The sequence below is a fragment of the Mastacembelus armatus genome, chromosome 12 (assembly GCF_900324485.2).
Source record: "Mastacembelus armatus chromosome 12, fMasArm1.2, whole genome shotgun sequence".
Lineage (NCBI taxonomy): Eukaryota > Metazoa > Chordata > Actinopteri > Synbranchiformes > Mastacembelidae > Mastacembelus > Mastacembelus armatus.
Window position 1 is genome coordinate 20,072,688 of NC_046644.1, and position 16,520 is coordinate 20,089,207.

The window sequence follows — 16,520 nt, forward strand, 5'->3', positions numbered from 1 at the left end:
CCCTCAACCTGCAAACTTGACCCCCTACCAACCAACCTCGTCAAGCTCTGTCTCTCCTCTCTCCTTCCTCATCTTACCCACATTATTCACACTTCCCTCAGTTCTGGCATCGTACCCCCATCACTCAAGACAGCCATCATCACACCAATTCTAAAAAAACCTGGTCTCGATCCTGCCGACCTTAACTTCACTGGCTCCCTGTGTCCTTCCGTATAAACTATAAAATCCTCCTTCTCACCTACAAAGCCCTCCACTCTATTGCCCCACCATACATCACTGAACTACTTCATATCTATTCTCCGCCTCGTACTCTCCGCTCCTCCAGTTCCACTCTCCTCTGCACCCCTACAGCGCGCCTGGCCACTATGGGCGCTAGATCCTTCAGCCACACTGCGCCCCGCCTTTGGAACATTCTCCCTCATTGCATCCGGTCGTCTCCGGACTTATCAACTTTTAAATCATCACTCAAAACATATCTGTTCCGTATAGCGTTTTCCACCTAACTCTCTTAACTTCTCAAAGCAGCCCGTGATGTTCTACCACCCTCTGCTTATTTCATATTGTCTCATACTGTTTCATATTTGTTGTTCTGTCACCTGGGTTTCTGTATTTCAGTTTACTTTTACTGTACTTCGCCCACTTCCTAGATACTCCACACTTTTGCCTTTACATTCTCTCCCTTTGTTTATGCATTCTTGTTACTGTTGTTTTAATGCACTCTATGTACTTCATGCTGTATGCTTCCTTTTCTCTCTGTAAGGTGACCTTGAGACTTTGAAAGGCGCCATGAAATAAAATGTATTATTATTATTATTATTAACTATGCAGCTAACGTGGCTAACGTCAACACGTCCGTGTTATAAGGAAACAGAAATAAAATTAATTAAATTAATATAATAGAAATACTATTTTATATATCTACTAAAGGATACAGGTCAGTTTAACCTGTTTAGGGAATACTGCTTTATAAGTTGGTAAACGTTAAGACGTTTGACCTTTTTCTCTAAATTGTTGTTTGATTGTGATGTCGGGTCGATCTGGACCGAGCTCTTTAACCTGTCAGTTCTTCTTTCAAACGGATTCTGAAGAACAGATTTTACTGAATTAGGACAAACCTGAAGTTGCGACTCTCGGGTACCGGCGGCCATCATTGGCGGTCGCTGTCGCTGCTCTGATTGGCTGGGCGGTAAAATTGCCGCCTCAAATTAGCCGACGCTGATTGGCTGAATCCTGTTGCTATGTGCATATCTGAGAGTTTTGATTGGCTGTTCTGTGTCACTGACTGGGTGATGTTTAGTGAACCTGCTGCAGGTTTTTACCACAAATACTGATTTATATTTAATATATTACACGTTTTTAAAACAATATTTTCGAATACTCATACTTGAAATAGTAATAATTACTTTTAATTAGGTTTATTTAACAAATAATTAATTTTTAAAAAGTTTCACGTGTGGACAGGACCAGCCTCCACTGGCCGATGGTGCTGAGAACAGACTCCTGTTGTTACAGTCAACACCAGAGCAGCTTCTGTGCTCAGCTCGTCTCCTCTGGGTTCATCCTCTCGGTGCCGGAGCCAGGGTCCAATAATGGCGGACAGCGGAGTTCTGCCGAACTTTTCCGTGGGCGGAGTCTGGGTAGAGGGACTCGCCTCTTGTCGACGTAGACAAGAGCAGGAAGTGGAAAACCGGTCGTTTCACGACTTGTCTTCAAAAACCAGGAAAAACAGGAGGCGGCACATCTCTACCTCGCATGGTGTCTCTGCAGACATATAATGGACCAAAACAGCCAAAAAGTCGATTGTTTGAGCTTTGTCCTCACAGGCCACCGTACATTAGTGATGTGTGCACCATCTAGTACTTATTACAGGAAACATCATCATCAGTTTATCAAACAAACCTCATGGTCATTAAATGTGTTTCTGAGCTGAAAGTGGCTGTTGTTTCATGTTGTTGTTCTCGTCTTCACTGAATTTACGACTTTGGCCTTTTCTCTCAGTTTGGGACGGACACAGAGTCGTGCACATGATGCAAATGACGATCAGATGAGTCCACTGTCTGCAGGACGCTGCACAAACAGGGTCACAGACCTTATAATGACACTGATGTGATTCCTACCTGTGAGCTGTTGGACCATCAGGGCAGAGCTTCAGTGTAAACAGGACGTGGTAAACTGGGTCCTGTAGTTACCAGAGCACCACCCAGTTCTCCACACGCCTTTTCCACAACAACAGCAGTTCTCTGTGTCAGACACTGCACAGAAACTGGAACATGGACTGTTACAGTGAAATACAACCTGGACCAATCACATATTAAACATTTCACAATATTATGTCATGAGCCGAACATTTTTAAAACCTCATTGTAGTAATTTTTTATGTCTGTACTTTGGCTGAGGGCACCCAAACCTTTGCACAGAGCTGTTGGTACAGGACAGATTCTCGTTTATGCTTTTTAGGAAGATAAACTGGGAATCAGCCGTTTCCTTAAATATCAGGTTTGTATTAAATATGTAGTTAAAGCTGAAGACGTCTGTGCACCGACTCAGAGCTGGTCTCAGGGTCCAGGTTAGAACCAGGTTGAAGGCTCAGTTGTTCTATCAGTGAGTGTCCTCACAGCTACAGAACAACTGGACTTCTAGCTCTTACCCAGTGAGGGGGGGACGATGGTTCCTCCATCACTTCCTTCCTGCAGTGGCTGTAAAATGTTTGTCACTGATGCATCAGGCTCCGTGCTGACATGTTTAAACTGTGAACACACTGAGCACAGGGAGCTGGGACTGAATCAATGTCTGAACTGGATGAGGATGATTCACGGCACCAAAGGGCCACAGTCTCTGTCTTATCCCACGGACTCTGACTCTGAGACAATCAGCTCTCAGCTCTGCTTCAGAAACACTGTCACAGCCGCCACGTCTGTTTGTTCAGTCCTCATGTCTCCACACATGGATCTGGGTGAAGCTGCAGCTGTTGCTGCTCCTGCTCTCAGTCCACTGGGTCAGAGTCAGGGTCAAACTTTATACGAAGACTCACAAAACAACCATCTGTTAAGAAAAACTGAAGAAAGATACAAATGTATTTTGGTGAAATAACTTCATACATAAAAAGTTTAATCTGCTCAGTTTGAATTTCTTCAGTTTGAAAACATCTGGAACAATTTGATGTCAGAAGTTGAATTTGACTCATTTTCCATGGTGTGAAAATCAAACGTCCCCACATTGAATCAAACACCAGTGATGAGCAGCAACATGTGATTCTGACCTATAGAGTCTAGAGCTATAACACAGGGTGTTGGCATCTTCACCTCATGGTTCAGCAGCAGCACAGCTGGTCACATGTTGTTGCTGAGACCTGAAGGAAGCTCAGCTGTGATGCTGCTGGGTTTCTGAGCTGAAAGAGGCTCAGGAACAAAGACCAACACACATTTACTGGAGACTGAAACAGCAGCTGAGGATCCAGTGAAGACACTGGGACCAAACTGATTCATGAAGCAGAGATTTTATTCAGGAGTCACAGGAAACTGCAGCAGCCAGGATCTGGTTTCATGGGCAACAACAGGATCCATGAAAAATGTCAAAGTGAACCAGGAAAACAACCAACCATTTTACTTGATGTCAAAAATATGAGCACACATGTCATTAATATGCTGATCCACAATTTAAATGCATTGATAACACACCATCTGTGAGCTGAACAACCAATCAATCAATCACCAATTCATCAATCAGCTACAAGTAAAAATGAACCATAGCAAGAATCAATGAATATTCCAAGACAGATCAATAATAAACTGATATACAAAATATGATAAAGTCTCCATCAATAATCAATCATAAACAAACTGAATATATATCAATCATCCAATCATGAAGCAGATCAAAGATATTGATCAAAGGTTTAAATTGAATCTAAAAATGAAAAAGGTCCAAATGTGCTGAAAAACAGTGAGAACAATGAAAGTGGATAAAGTTGTCAGGAGAACGCAGAGAGAACGTCAGAGAAACGTTGAGCTGACAGAACATAAAGACAGATCCATGGATGTTGGTCCAGCTCAGTGGGACTTTAGTTGGTCACATCAGGGAGGGAGCTGCTGTCACTGACTGTGGTGCTGAGCATCAAACACCAGGGGGCGCCTCACTCTGGCTCCCAGTCCACTCCTCGTTAAAAGCCTATCACTTTGTTGTCCAGGAGAGTCCACATGTGTATTCAGGTTTCTGTGACCCCCAACTGTCATTACTCAAAACCTTGTAAATACTCCTTTAACTGCTTCAGCAGCTATTTTTAGTCCACGCCACATGTACTGCAAACCTGCTATGGTCCCTTCATCCACTCTCCTTTCCATCTCCTCCAGCTTCCTGACCTTCTCTGTGTCTCCTTTCTCCTTCATCCTCTGGATCAGGAAGTCCAAGTGGACATGAGTGGACACTGAATCCACATTCAGAGCGATCTGCTCCAGACTGACAACATGTTGGTAGGCCTCTTCAAGCAGCTGGTTCTTCTCTGTTCTCAGTGTTTCCATTTTCTCTTCAAGAGTTTCCAACAGGCTCTTCTTCATTTCCCTCTGTGACAAATTCTTTTCATACTCGTACTTCACATCTTGTAAAGTCTTTTTAACTTTCCTGGTCTTGGTCACATAGATCCTCTTTTCTTTAACATGATCTGACACAGGACACTTCCCACTACATGAAGTACAGCGACCTCTTTTCATGACCTCACAGTGTTTAGGACTCTGGGCCATTGTGCATCCAGGATAGTGACAGTTCTCCTCACAGACAGAACAGGTAACAGCTGCTGCATAAAACTGCTTCAACCTCCACTTCCTAACATCAATATCTTCTTTATCTTTGTAGACCTCATCCACTTCTATTGTGAACTTCTTGTTCTTCTTCATCTCTTCTTCATGTTTCTTCAGAGCTTCCTGAGTCTGTTTGATTTCTGTCTGTTTGAGTTCGATCGACTTGATTCTGTCCTGCAGGTTTTGGATACAGGCTGTCAGTCTGATGCGTGAATTCAACACTTCCACTGTCTTCGTCACCCTCTGAGGTCCACATTGTTCCACAAACTTTGTGAACTGGTCCATTCCTCTGTCTGTTACTCTCCATGTCGTCTCTAATCCAGAGTCATCTTCCTCTGTTCTCTCTTCATTCTGACAGTTATTGAACACAAAGTGAACAGGCTGATTCTTCTCATTTCTGACACATTTAATTTTTGCATCTTCAAGAGCTTGAAGAGGATTTTGAGGTTTTCTTCCATCACAGTGTGTGATCAGAGCTACGATCTTGTTCTCCTGGTCTTTTCCAAACAGAGACGTCACTGAGTTGAAGACGTAACTCAGTCGGTCACTCAGTCGATTATCAGTGGCCTTCATCACCAGACCCACTGCATTTAGTTCATGAACTCCCTCCTCAGAGCAGAACAAGTCCAATAACCTTTGACTGATGGTGACATCATGTTCGATCCCTCTGGTGTCTCCATATCCAGGAGTATCGATGATGGTCAGAGAGTACGGCAGAGTTTCACCTTCAAAACCAAAGATCTCGTACACGATCACATCTGATGTCTGACTTTCTGTCTGACGTCTGTTTTCTTTCTCCACGATCTCAAACCAGATGTTGTGGTCAAACTTCACTCCAATGGTGTAATTGAACAAACTGTTGATCAGAGTAGATTTTCCTGCTCCTGTTTCACCAACAAGTAAGATGGTTTTGTTTACTTTGTTGAAATTTCTCTCACCAACAGTTTTTCTGGTCAGAGTTCCAAACTTCTGTTCCTGTGGTCTCAGCTGGTAGACAGCAGGAGATCCTGGTTGCAGCAGAGAACTTTGGGAGATGAGCTTCTTGTAGTTTTCTGAGGTGTTACTGATTCTGGAGAAAAAACAGAGAACTTACTCAGGACATACAGTGTTTAACACTAACACTTGTTAGATGCATATAAACATCCTTATACAACTTCAACAATCATTTGACACCAAGACAAAAGAAAATAATCCAGATTAGATGTAATTTCCATTAAGTCTTGAGAATTTAATCTGTACATTTTTAATCTGTAAATGGTCATTTTTCAAAACACTATAGGCAGCTTCATAAACAGTCATTATCTCAGAAGACAGAATAGGAAATACAATATAGAATAATATTAATATAATAAGAGTAATATAATTTCTGTTCATAAAGTAAGTAAACATAACATTTATTTCCCAGTGTACCTGATAAAGTTTATATTTCTAATGTACAGTGCTGCTCAAGTTCACATACCCTTGGGAAAATTTGTGAAATACTGGCCACTTTTGGAAAACTTTGTGGATTGTGCATAAAGCATAGTAGTCAGATAAATCTATTTATCATCATTTATTATTAGTGTCTTTTAAAATCACAGTGATAACTGAAATCTGACAGATAGTCCTGTTCAAAACTTTGCATTTCCTTGTACGTTTGGGCTGACAACATATACGCAAGTTGACAAACAGATTTAAATGGCCTTTAAGTTTCCACACGTGAGTTGTCTGATGGTGATTAGTGTCTGTGTATAAATAGTCAGCGAGTGTCTCAGCTCTTGAGAGACCTGTTTACATTTCATCATCCAGAGATGCACTGACTTTGCTGTGACTCAGGAAAAACAACAGAACTGTCAAAGTACCTGCAAGAAAAGACTGAGACTCAGTCAGTTATTTAAAAGTCAGAAAATTATATAAAAGGATATACAAAGTTTAGCAAATGCCAATCAGTACTGTTCAATGTCTGATAAAAAAGTGGAAAATGAAGGGATCTGTTGATAACAGGTAGACCAAAAACATTCACTGTAAATTTGTATGGATGCAAAGAAAAACCCACAAGCAACTTCAGTTGAAATAGAAGCTTCTCTGCAAAGAAGCTGTGTGGCTCTTTCACAAGATGCACAATAAGAAAGTACTTCATGGTTGAGAAAAAAAAAAAATCACTGCTGCACAAAAGACAACACAGCACCTAAAACACTTTCAAGCAAGTGAGAACGTACACCAGAAACTGAAAAATACATGTAAATTCTTGACACGTTGACATAAGAGATTGTAGATGAAAATTATGAACAGAACGTTAAGCTTTTGAAAAAAAAAAAAAAAAACAGTCAGGATGAGATAAATGTATTAATTTAATTATTAATTAATTAATTAATTGAAACAGGATGTCCACCAAATGCTACGACATAATCAGCAACAGAAGAAAAAGTACAGGGTGAGTGTCCAAAACCCTTAGCTAATTGAGTGCACTATATTAGTCCACTATGTGGTGCTGCACTATATAGTGATTGAGGGGTTGGGCTCTAGGTTGGACATTCAGACACAGCCCTCGATTTAAAAAGACACAAAAAATAAATCAATGTGATGATAAATTGATTAATTGATTTTTCTGACAAGTTGACACCTGCCAACCCAAACACTAACAGCAGTAATCACTGCTCACTGCTCCTTTAATGTGGTTACTGTGCAAAGTGTGAACCACTCCACTGTTTTGCAGTCAAGTATGGATGGACACCAGCATCTCTAGTGTTTTTTTTTCTAAGTTCATCCTTATTTGTACATCACTAACTGAATTTTCTTGTACAGGTGTAAGGGAATGTAGGTCATGCTAAGGTAATATCAGTGTAGAGCAGAAGTAAAACAATTTACACTTTGTTATATTCCCACAACATGAGGCTGCCGCTGAATAAAGCAGGTAACTCATGAAATCAGCAAGTATTTTTATTTTAAGGTGCAATGTATGAGATGTGAAAGATTTAGCAGCATCTAGTGGTGAGACTGCAGATGTGTGAGGGAGGGTACAGTCGCTGTCACTTTCATAACAAAGCACTATTTTCTGTCTAGAGCCAGTGTTTGGTTTGTCCATTCTGGGATACTGTAGAAATATGGCAAGAAAACATGGCTGCCTCCATGAAAGGAGACCTGCTCTCTCTGTAAATTTAATGGCTCATTCTTAGATTAAGATGCAGCTTATAATGTACACAACAAAGAAATATAAATCATAGGGACTAAATAACCAACAGGGTAACACACTAATGAATATACAGACTAATACATTGACAAGCTAAGAAGCTAACAAATGAGCAGGCTAACACACAACAGGCTAGCATGTCGTATCTATTGGAAATCTTCTTCTTCTCCTCCTTTCGGCTGCTCCCTTCAGGGGTCACCAGAGAGAACCTCAACATCTTCAGCTCTGCTACCTCCAGCTCTGCCTCCTGTCTTTTTCTCAGTGCCACTGTCTCTAAACCAGACAACATTGCTGCTCTCACCACTGTCTTGTCCACCTTTCCTTTCATTCTTGCTGACACTCTTTTGTCACACATCACACCTGACACTTTCCTCCACCCGTTACAACCTGCTTGCACACGTCTCTTCACTTCTTTTCCACACTCTCCGTTGCTCTGGACTGTTGACCCTAGGTACTTAAAATCCTCCACCTTCTTCACCTCTACTCCCTGTAACCTCACCGTTCTACTTGAGTCCTTTCCATCCCTGTCCCTAATCACCCTAACCTGCTGCACATCCTTCCTGTCTCTGTGTCTCGCCAACCTGTACAAATCCACCTCTCCCTCCTTAGTGTCCAACCTTTCATACAAATCCTCATACGCCCTTTGTTTGGCCTTTGCCACCTCTACCTTCACCTTACGCTGCATCTCCCTGTACTCCTGTCTGTTCTCTTCTGTCCTCTCAGTGTCCCACTTCTTCTTAGCTAACCTTTTCCTCTTAACACACTCCTGAACTTCCTCATTCCACCACCAAGTCTCCTTATCTGCTTTCCTCATTCCAGATGACACACCAAGTACCCTCCTACCTGTCTCCCTGATCACTTTAGCTGTAGCTGTCCAGTCCTCTGGAAGAACCTCCTGACCTCCCAGAGCCTGTTTCAGCTCCTCCCTGAAAGCCACACAACACTCTTCCTTTTTCAACTTCCACCACTTGGTCCTCTGCTCTGCCCTTGTCCTCATCATCTTACTCACCACCAGAGTCATCCCACACACCACCATCCTATGCTGTCTGGCTACACTCTCCCCAGCCACTACTTTGCAGTCACTGATCTCTTTCAGGTTGGAATGTCTGCACAAGATGTAGTCAACTTGTGTGCTCCTGCCTCCACTCTTATATGTCGCCCTATGCTCCTCCCTTTTCTGGAAAAATGTGTTGACTACAGCCATTTCCATCCTTCTTGCAAAGTCTACCACCATCTGTCCTTCTGCATTCCTGTCCTGCATACCAAACTTACCCATCACTTCCTCGTCACCTGTTTCCCTCACCAACATTGAGGGAAACAGTTGAAGTCTGCCCCAATCACCACTCTCTCACCACTAGGGATACCCTGGATCACCTCATCCATCTCCCTCCAGAATTTCTCCTTCTCTTCTAACTCACATCCTACCTGTGGGGCATAACCACTGACAACATTCAACATCACACCTTCACCTTCCAGCTTCAGACTCATCACCCTCTCTGACACTCTCTTCACCTCCAGAACATTCATAGCAAAATCCTCTTTCAGGATAACTCCTCCTCCATTCCTCTTTCCATCCACACCATGACAAAACAGCTTGAACCCTGCTCCTAATTTATAGGCCTCGCTGCTATTTGTGATTTGCATGTTTGATTTGGCTAAAATTTTACATCGGATGACCTTCCTGACACAACCCTCTGCATTTACCCGGACTTGGGACCAGCACATGAAGACATTGGATTGTGCCCCCCTGTGGTTGCATTTCATATCTATTGGAAATATTCCTACAATAGTGTATAATTCTTCTTCTGCAGTTACCACATTAAATTAGACATTTCTCTGACATCACTGTTGTTTATCCTTCATGATTTTATCCAATAGATTAATGTGATTAGTTTTATTGGTTAGCTGAAAAGTAGTTCCCACAAGTGTAATGGTTAGCACTCTGGACTCTGAACCCAGAGCGTGGGCTAATGGCTAGGGAGTCGGACTTGTAACCTGAAAATTGCAGGTTTGACTCTCAGGTCTGGCAGTAATTGTCAGTGGCACAAAATGAACAGCCAGCGTCCTGTACCACCTTCAATTGAGTTGACTGAGGTGAGACCCTTGAGCAAGGCACCGGACCCCCAACTGCTTGGTGTGTGTGTTCAATGCTATGTGTGTGCACTTGGAATTGGGTTAAATGCAGAGCACAAATGCTGAATATGGGTCAACATACTTGGCCATATAAGTCACTTTCACTAGTTGTGTTAATGTTACTCACTGTGTTGCCATGGTGATGCCTGCTGGGAGGATCAAACTGATGGCGTCTGAAAATATCAGAAAATCTTCATCACAGCTTCATCCGTCTCAATGAAATTATCTTAAAAACTAAGATTATAATAATTACAGTTGAATCTGAAACACTGACTTGAATTATTTACAGGCAATCAGTCACTTTCCAGGGGACTTTTACAGTCCATAGTCCTCGTTTTATTCTTGAGCCTTCAGTTTCTGCCGAATGCACAGACACAGACACAGACACAGACACAGACACAGACACAGACACAGACACAGACACAGACACAGACACAGACACAGACACAGACACAGACACAGATTTAATTCATTGCTCTCTGATTTGGAAAATTATCATTTGGAAAGCTCAGAAAAACAAATACACAAAAACATTGTGTCATAAGGAAATGTTCCCTTTAAACATCAGTCAAATGTCAATGACAGACTTCAGTTTTTGATTTTTGAAAAATTTACAAAATATTTTTTAAAATAGTTTTTAATTTGATAAACAATTTAAAATTCAATCTACAACGTAACTATGCAAAAGGTGAAGGGCTCTGAATATTTTCTGACGCAGCTGTAACAACTACAGTGCAAAGGTTTTAGTCACTAAAAATACACAGGTGGTGCTTTCAATATAAATTAAATACATTCATCAAAACTGACCTTCATCCAAAGTGAAGTAAAGGGAACATACCTCAATCTAATCAGTATCTCCAGCTCTCCCCCGTAGATCCAGACTGCCCCAGTGTTTCTGTCTCTACATGTGGTCCCAGACTGACTCCTCTGTGGGGTCAGACCATCTGCTGCAGGACTCCTGCTTCTTCTTGCCTCTGAAATAGTTCGTCATGAACTCTAGTGGGCACAGTTCTCTTAAGTTTGTTATGTTTCCATCTCCTGCTTGTGGCCTATGTTAGTGTCTGATCCTTCCTGCTTCACAGAGATCTTACCTGGTGCTGTTGGTTTGGTGAAGCTCAGTGATGCTGAGGAGCAGAAGGAGCAGAGAGGAGTCAGGTCAGAGTCACAAGCTTTATATCAGCAGCAGGGACGGTCACATGACTCTGTCACGTGATTTCCCCGAAACTGTCCTGACCTCTCCTCCCTCCACCACTGCCTCATTCCTTCACTTTCCTTTTCTACCTGTGCCAAACACAACAGGCAGCAGCAGATAAACCAAATGTCCATGGAGCTGAAACTCTGCAGGTTTCCTACAGTGTCTGTGGAAACCATCAGGGACAAACTGTGAAGCTGCTGCTCACAGACAGAAGCTCCAACAGAGCACAGTTCACCTGCACAGACTCTTCACACACAAACTGCTGATGGACTGATGGTTGGAAACCCTCCAATTCAAACTGCTGCAGCTTCATAACCACAGGGGGGACTCAGCTACAGCTGCACCATCAGCTTCTTCCTCCACTTCATCTCACAAAGGACCTGGACTCTGGGTCCCACAGAAAATGATCATCAGTCACTGATCACTCAGGTTCTCTCCCTGCATTTCATCTGCCTGGAACAGAACCATTGGACCTGACACACCTTCCACTGTTCTCATGTCTCTGTAAACACACCACGGTGATGTTATGTCTCCTCTTTGGGTGCAGCTCATAATTACTCCCTGAGATTCCTGAAGAACCAGACGATCGACATATCAGGAACTATATTTGGTTCATTTCCAGCCCATGCTTGTCCACACCTGTTTGTTCTGATGTTCTGCTCTGACGGAAGCTTCTGATACAAATGTCAAATGTTTTTCTTTGTTGGAGGAATTTAACCAGTGAAAACCCCTAAAGACATGAGCTGAACCACGTCCATGAGTTTCTGTTTCACCTGGTCTCTGACTCGGTTTAGACTGCATATGGAAACATTCATTCTACACTGGTCGGCTGTTGTCAGACCATAGTCATACCTCAACAGGTTCCTACTGCACCTACCAGGATATAGGTCAGGATTATTATCACGCTATAATGTCTTTATTGTCAACAGTTACAGAGATAAACACAGAGCGTTCCAGCTTCTCACACTAAAACTACAGGCTGAGTTTAGGAAACGACTGTGGCTCATCAATGAAACACAGAATGATTCAGTGGGACACGTCTCTCCTGTGGGAGCTCTGATGGTTCCTGAGCCTCCCGTCCACCCCGATCTCCTGAGGACTCTAAACCAGGTTCTAGCCTGGACCCTTAAACCAGCTCCAGGTCCTCAAACAGGCCTTTGGATGTGTAGACGTGTCCTCACATCAATGGTACTGAACCACAGAAACACACGTAAACAAACACACACTTCATATTTCATTCTATATGTGTAGTTTAAACAGAGTTCACAGTCTAATCTATCATCTAATGAAACACAACAACCTGCTACAGCTTCATTTGCCTTCATGTAGAAAAGAAAAGCCAACACATCTGACTCCCTGTTCAGGTAAACACCTGTCCAGGTGCAACACACAGACTGCCAGGAGACTGGCTAGGTACATGCATCCATCAGCTGCAGCTCTGATCCAGTACAGGCTGTTACCTACAGCTGCTTTAGAGCTGAAACCACATTAGTCCTGTTCTCAGATCTCTGCACTGGCTTCCTGTCCCTCAGAGAACAGACTTTAAAACAGTCCTGCTTGTGTATAAGTCTCTTCATGGCTCAGCACCACAGAACATCTCTGACATGTTGGTGCCATATAAACCATCATGGACTCTGAGACCATCAGGGACAGGCCTTCTGCTCGTGCCCAGAGTCAGGACTAAACAGGGAGAAGCAGCGTTTCAGTTTTATGCAGCTAAAACCTGGAATAGTCTCCTGATGATGTTAGACAGGCCTCATCTCTGACAATGTTTAAGTCCAAGATAGAAACTTTTTAGTTCAGCATATGAGAACTGAAAGTTTTTTTATCTGCACTCACTCTCCTTCAATTTAATTTTCTACTATTTGCTGTTTCTTATTTTGATTTTTACATTTGTACTTTAACTTGTCTTTTATTTCTGTAAATCTATACATAGATAAATAGATATGTAAATAACTTTCATATTCCTCTGTCTCAAACAACAAGTCTGAGGCCAAACCAATGTCTGTGGTAACTTCCACCCTCCACCCTTGGGAGGAGAACAAAGCAGAAGTCACTGTCAGAGTGTTGATGTCACACACCCATATATATTTTTACCACATAAGCCATAATACACTGTGGAGGGTGGTGATGGTTTCACTTTGAAATGAAGTCGTCACAACTCCAGAGGAGTAACCAGGTCAGCAGCCAAATGCAGACAGACCAGAGGCAGGATGGCAGAAACACTGGGTTTATTTCAGGCCTCTGGTTACTCTGACTCCTGTTACGCCCCAGCCTAGGGGTTGCCGGAGCGTAACACGATTGTGGAGTTTTCCTCCAAACCTCTTCCACTCTCAACAAACACGAACTAGACGAACTACAATTAACAAGAATATTTATTCTGTCAAAATACAGAATACAAAACAGAATGTACAAAACAAACAAAACGCTAATTTAGCCCTACTCAAACAAAAACGCTCCGTGAGCCCTACGATCTCACAATCAAAAGAAACAACACAAAATCACAGGTCGCTAGCCTGGAAACTCCTAAAACAAACAGGAGAAAACAAAACACAAACGTAACCTAAGTGTCTAAATATTTCTAATCGAAAACAACGAAAACTACTACGAACACTAAACCTACAAAACGAAACAAAACCTAATCTCTAACTAACTAACTCTAAATCGAAATCTCTATCAAAATAGCTGGGAATGGCAAAGGTGGGAGAATAGCTCTCCTGAGCAGCAGTCCGTGGGCTTCTTATCGTTCTTCCGGGAAGTGTTGGACCAATCGCGGAAGTCCAATCCACGGGATTCCTACGTCCACGCCCACTCCATCCTCTGTCACACCCACACACATGTAATGGGGAGGGCCAATAACCCACAACACACACACACACACACACATAATGACCCTAGGGTCATAACACTCCGCCTCTGTCCTGCTGTCCATCAGTGCTGAACTGAGCTTCTTCCTGCCTTTACAAACTACATTTCCTCTGACTTAACTTCTGAGGATATTTCAGTAACTCACAGACCTTGGCACGCTTTGTGTCGGTGCACACAGCAGCAACATGCACCCACCACACCAAGGAGACGCCTCCTACCTGGAAACACTTTGGCTGCAACAGTACGGTGACCTCAGCAGGTCAAACATCATGTTGGCAGAGAGAATGATTTCCCTGAAACTGTCCTGACCTCTCCTCCCTCCACCACTGCCTCATTCCTTCACTTCCCTTTTCTACCTGTGCCCAACACAACAGGCAGCAGCAGATAAACCAAATGTCCATGGAGCTGAAACTCTGCAGGTTTCCTACAGTGTCTGTGGAAACCATCAGGGACAAACTGTGAAGCTGCTGCTCACAGACAGAAGCTCCAACAGAGCACAGTTCACCTGCACAGACTCTTCACACACAAACTGCTGATGGACTGATGGTTGGAAACCCTCCCATTCAAACTGCTGCAGCTTCATAACCACAGGGGGGACTCAGCTACAGCTGCACCATCAGCTTCTTCCTCCACTTCATCTCACAAAGGACCTGGACACAATAAAAACCCATCAGTGATGCCAAACCCAAGAGTTTGTTCTGATTTCTCAAACATGTCCGACAGTCCCAAACTGTCAGGTTCTGTGTATGTGTGATGACAATTCTTCTACAATGAAACACGTTATTGATGACTTTTTTTTTTCAATTCAAATATCCGTCCATCCATCATCTATATCATCCGCTTTTTCCTAATCAGGGTCCCAGGGATCTGCTGGAGCCTATCCCAGCTCTCTTTGATTGAAAAGCAGGGGTAGACCTTGGACAGGTCACCAGTCCATCACAGTCAATGCAAACAGTTAATTAATTAGTATTCAACATTTTAGTAGATTACCCAGATTTATGTGTTTACTTTGAAAAGGCAACTGGACAGTGACAGCTTGAGTCAAGTGGGTACATGGATGGATCACAGAACAGGCCCACCAGGGGCCCAGGGGGACTGGAGGCCTGTAGACCAGTCACAAAGGGATGGTTAACCTTTAATGAGGGAGTCAATCAAATGAGAACAAAAAGCCATAAAATAAGAAAAAAATAGAAGCAAGCAACTGTAAACAGAGAAAAACAAACCCCAAACACATCAAAACGACCACAAACATATGCAAAATGACATGAAGAGATAGAAAACATAAAAAGAAGATGCAAAGAAACTTAAAAAGAGACAGAAAAACAAATAATAATGGAAATAAATGAACGAAAGAGATGCAAAGCAAGCACAAGACGACATAGTTTAACATGAGGCGGAGAGCGCTAGCTAAAGTTATTAACATGGGCTCCAGGATAGCTTAGAAGAGAGCGACCACTTACGGTGTTCTACTGTGACTTTATTAAAAACTGAGAAAACCATACAAAGCCAGGTCTCCACGGCGCTAAGTCTATTATTCATACATGAACATATAGAGTATAGTCCGTTTATCGTGTACCAAGAGCACAGTGAAGCGTGTACACACGTCTCTCTCCGTGGCACTACTACATTTTACAGTCAGTGACCTATAACCTTACAGTGTAATCACAAAGAGTCTGACTACAAATCATGTGGTTTGCTCAATATGTGAGTCCTAGAGGGTTGGAGGCCTTTTACATGTCTCAGTGGCAGCCTCATTCAGGGCCCATTGTCTAGGAACCTGCCCGTTTGGGCATGGTCTCCACTGTGTTGGAATCACATTACTGAAACAGAAGGACAACATGTACATTGTGGAAACAGTGCATACTGAAGAACATATATGGCAGTTGAATCTAGATGGAAGAGACACTCCACGGTCTCTAACAAAGCTTTACACCCAGTTTAATGGTATATGTCAAAGGGAACTCCACTACCTGAGTTTTAATGTCATAGCAGCTGCCAGGTCCAGCCACAATAAGCAGCACACACACAAAGGGAGCTCAGCCAAGCATTAAAAAATCCAGTTTTTTAGTGGAGACTGTTTACTTAAGACGGTACATCTTGAAAACTGTCCACAGTGAGTCGGTTGGATTTCCTACTGCATTCTTTTCATATCCTGCCCCCATTTGGGTCAACAAGGTGACACAACATGCACAGAAGATGGATGATTTTCCAATTTGGTTTTGCTAGTTACGTGTTTTAACGCATTTATTCATCTATCAGTTGTAAAGAGACAGCGATAATGGTCCATATATGATCCTCAGGATCATATGTTGCTGAATCCACCAACACTTCCTTGAATATGGTTTCCATCACAGAAGAAAAA

The 16,520-nt window shown here is 42.7% G+C and overlaps 1 protein-coding gene across 3 annotated transcripts; it reads right to left on the reverse strand.

Annotated features, from left to right (window-relative positions):
* Positions 1–3,480: 3,480 nt before the first annotated feature.
* Positions 3,481–11,247, reverse strand: LOC113124207 (uncharacterized). Of its 3 annotated transcripts, XM_026296736.1 has the most exons (5): positions 11,187–11,247; positions 10,934–11,069; positions 10,370–10,452; positions 10,223–10,268; positions 3,481–5,862 (listed from the first exon to the last, which is right to left on the reverse strand). In XM_026296736.1, exons 4-5 carry the CDS (start codon positions 10,231–10,233, stop codon positions 4,236–4,238), a joined length of 1,638 nt encoding a protein of 545 aa, XP_026152521.1. In that variant the 5' UTR covers positions 10,234–10,268; positions 10,370–10,452; positions 10,934–11,069; positions 11,187–11,247; the 3' UTR covers positions 3,481–4,235. The 3 variants fall into 3 exon arrangements, with proteins under 3 accessions (XP_026152521.1, XP_026152522.1, XP_026152520.1); XM_026296737.1 differs by having other exon boundaries at positions 10,383–10,452; positions 10,934–11,233; XM_026296735.1 differs by having other exon boundaries at positions 10,934–11,233.
* Between the last annotated feature and the right edge of the window lie 5,273 nt (positions 11,248–16,520).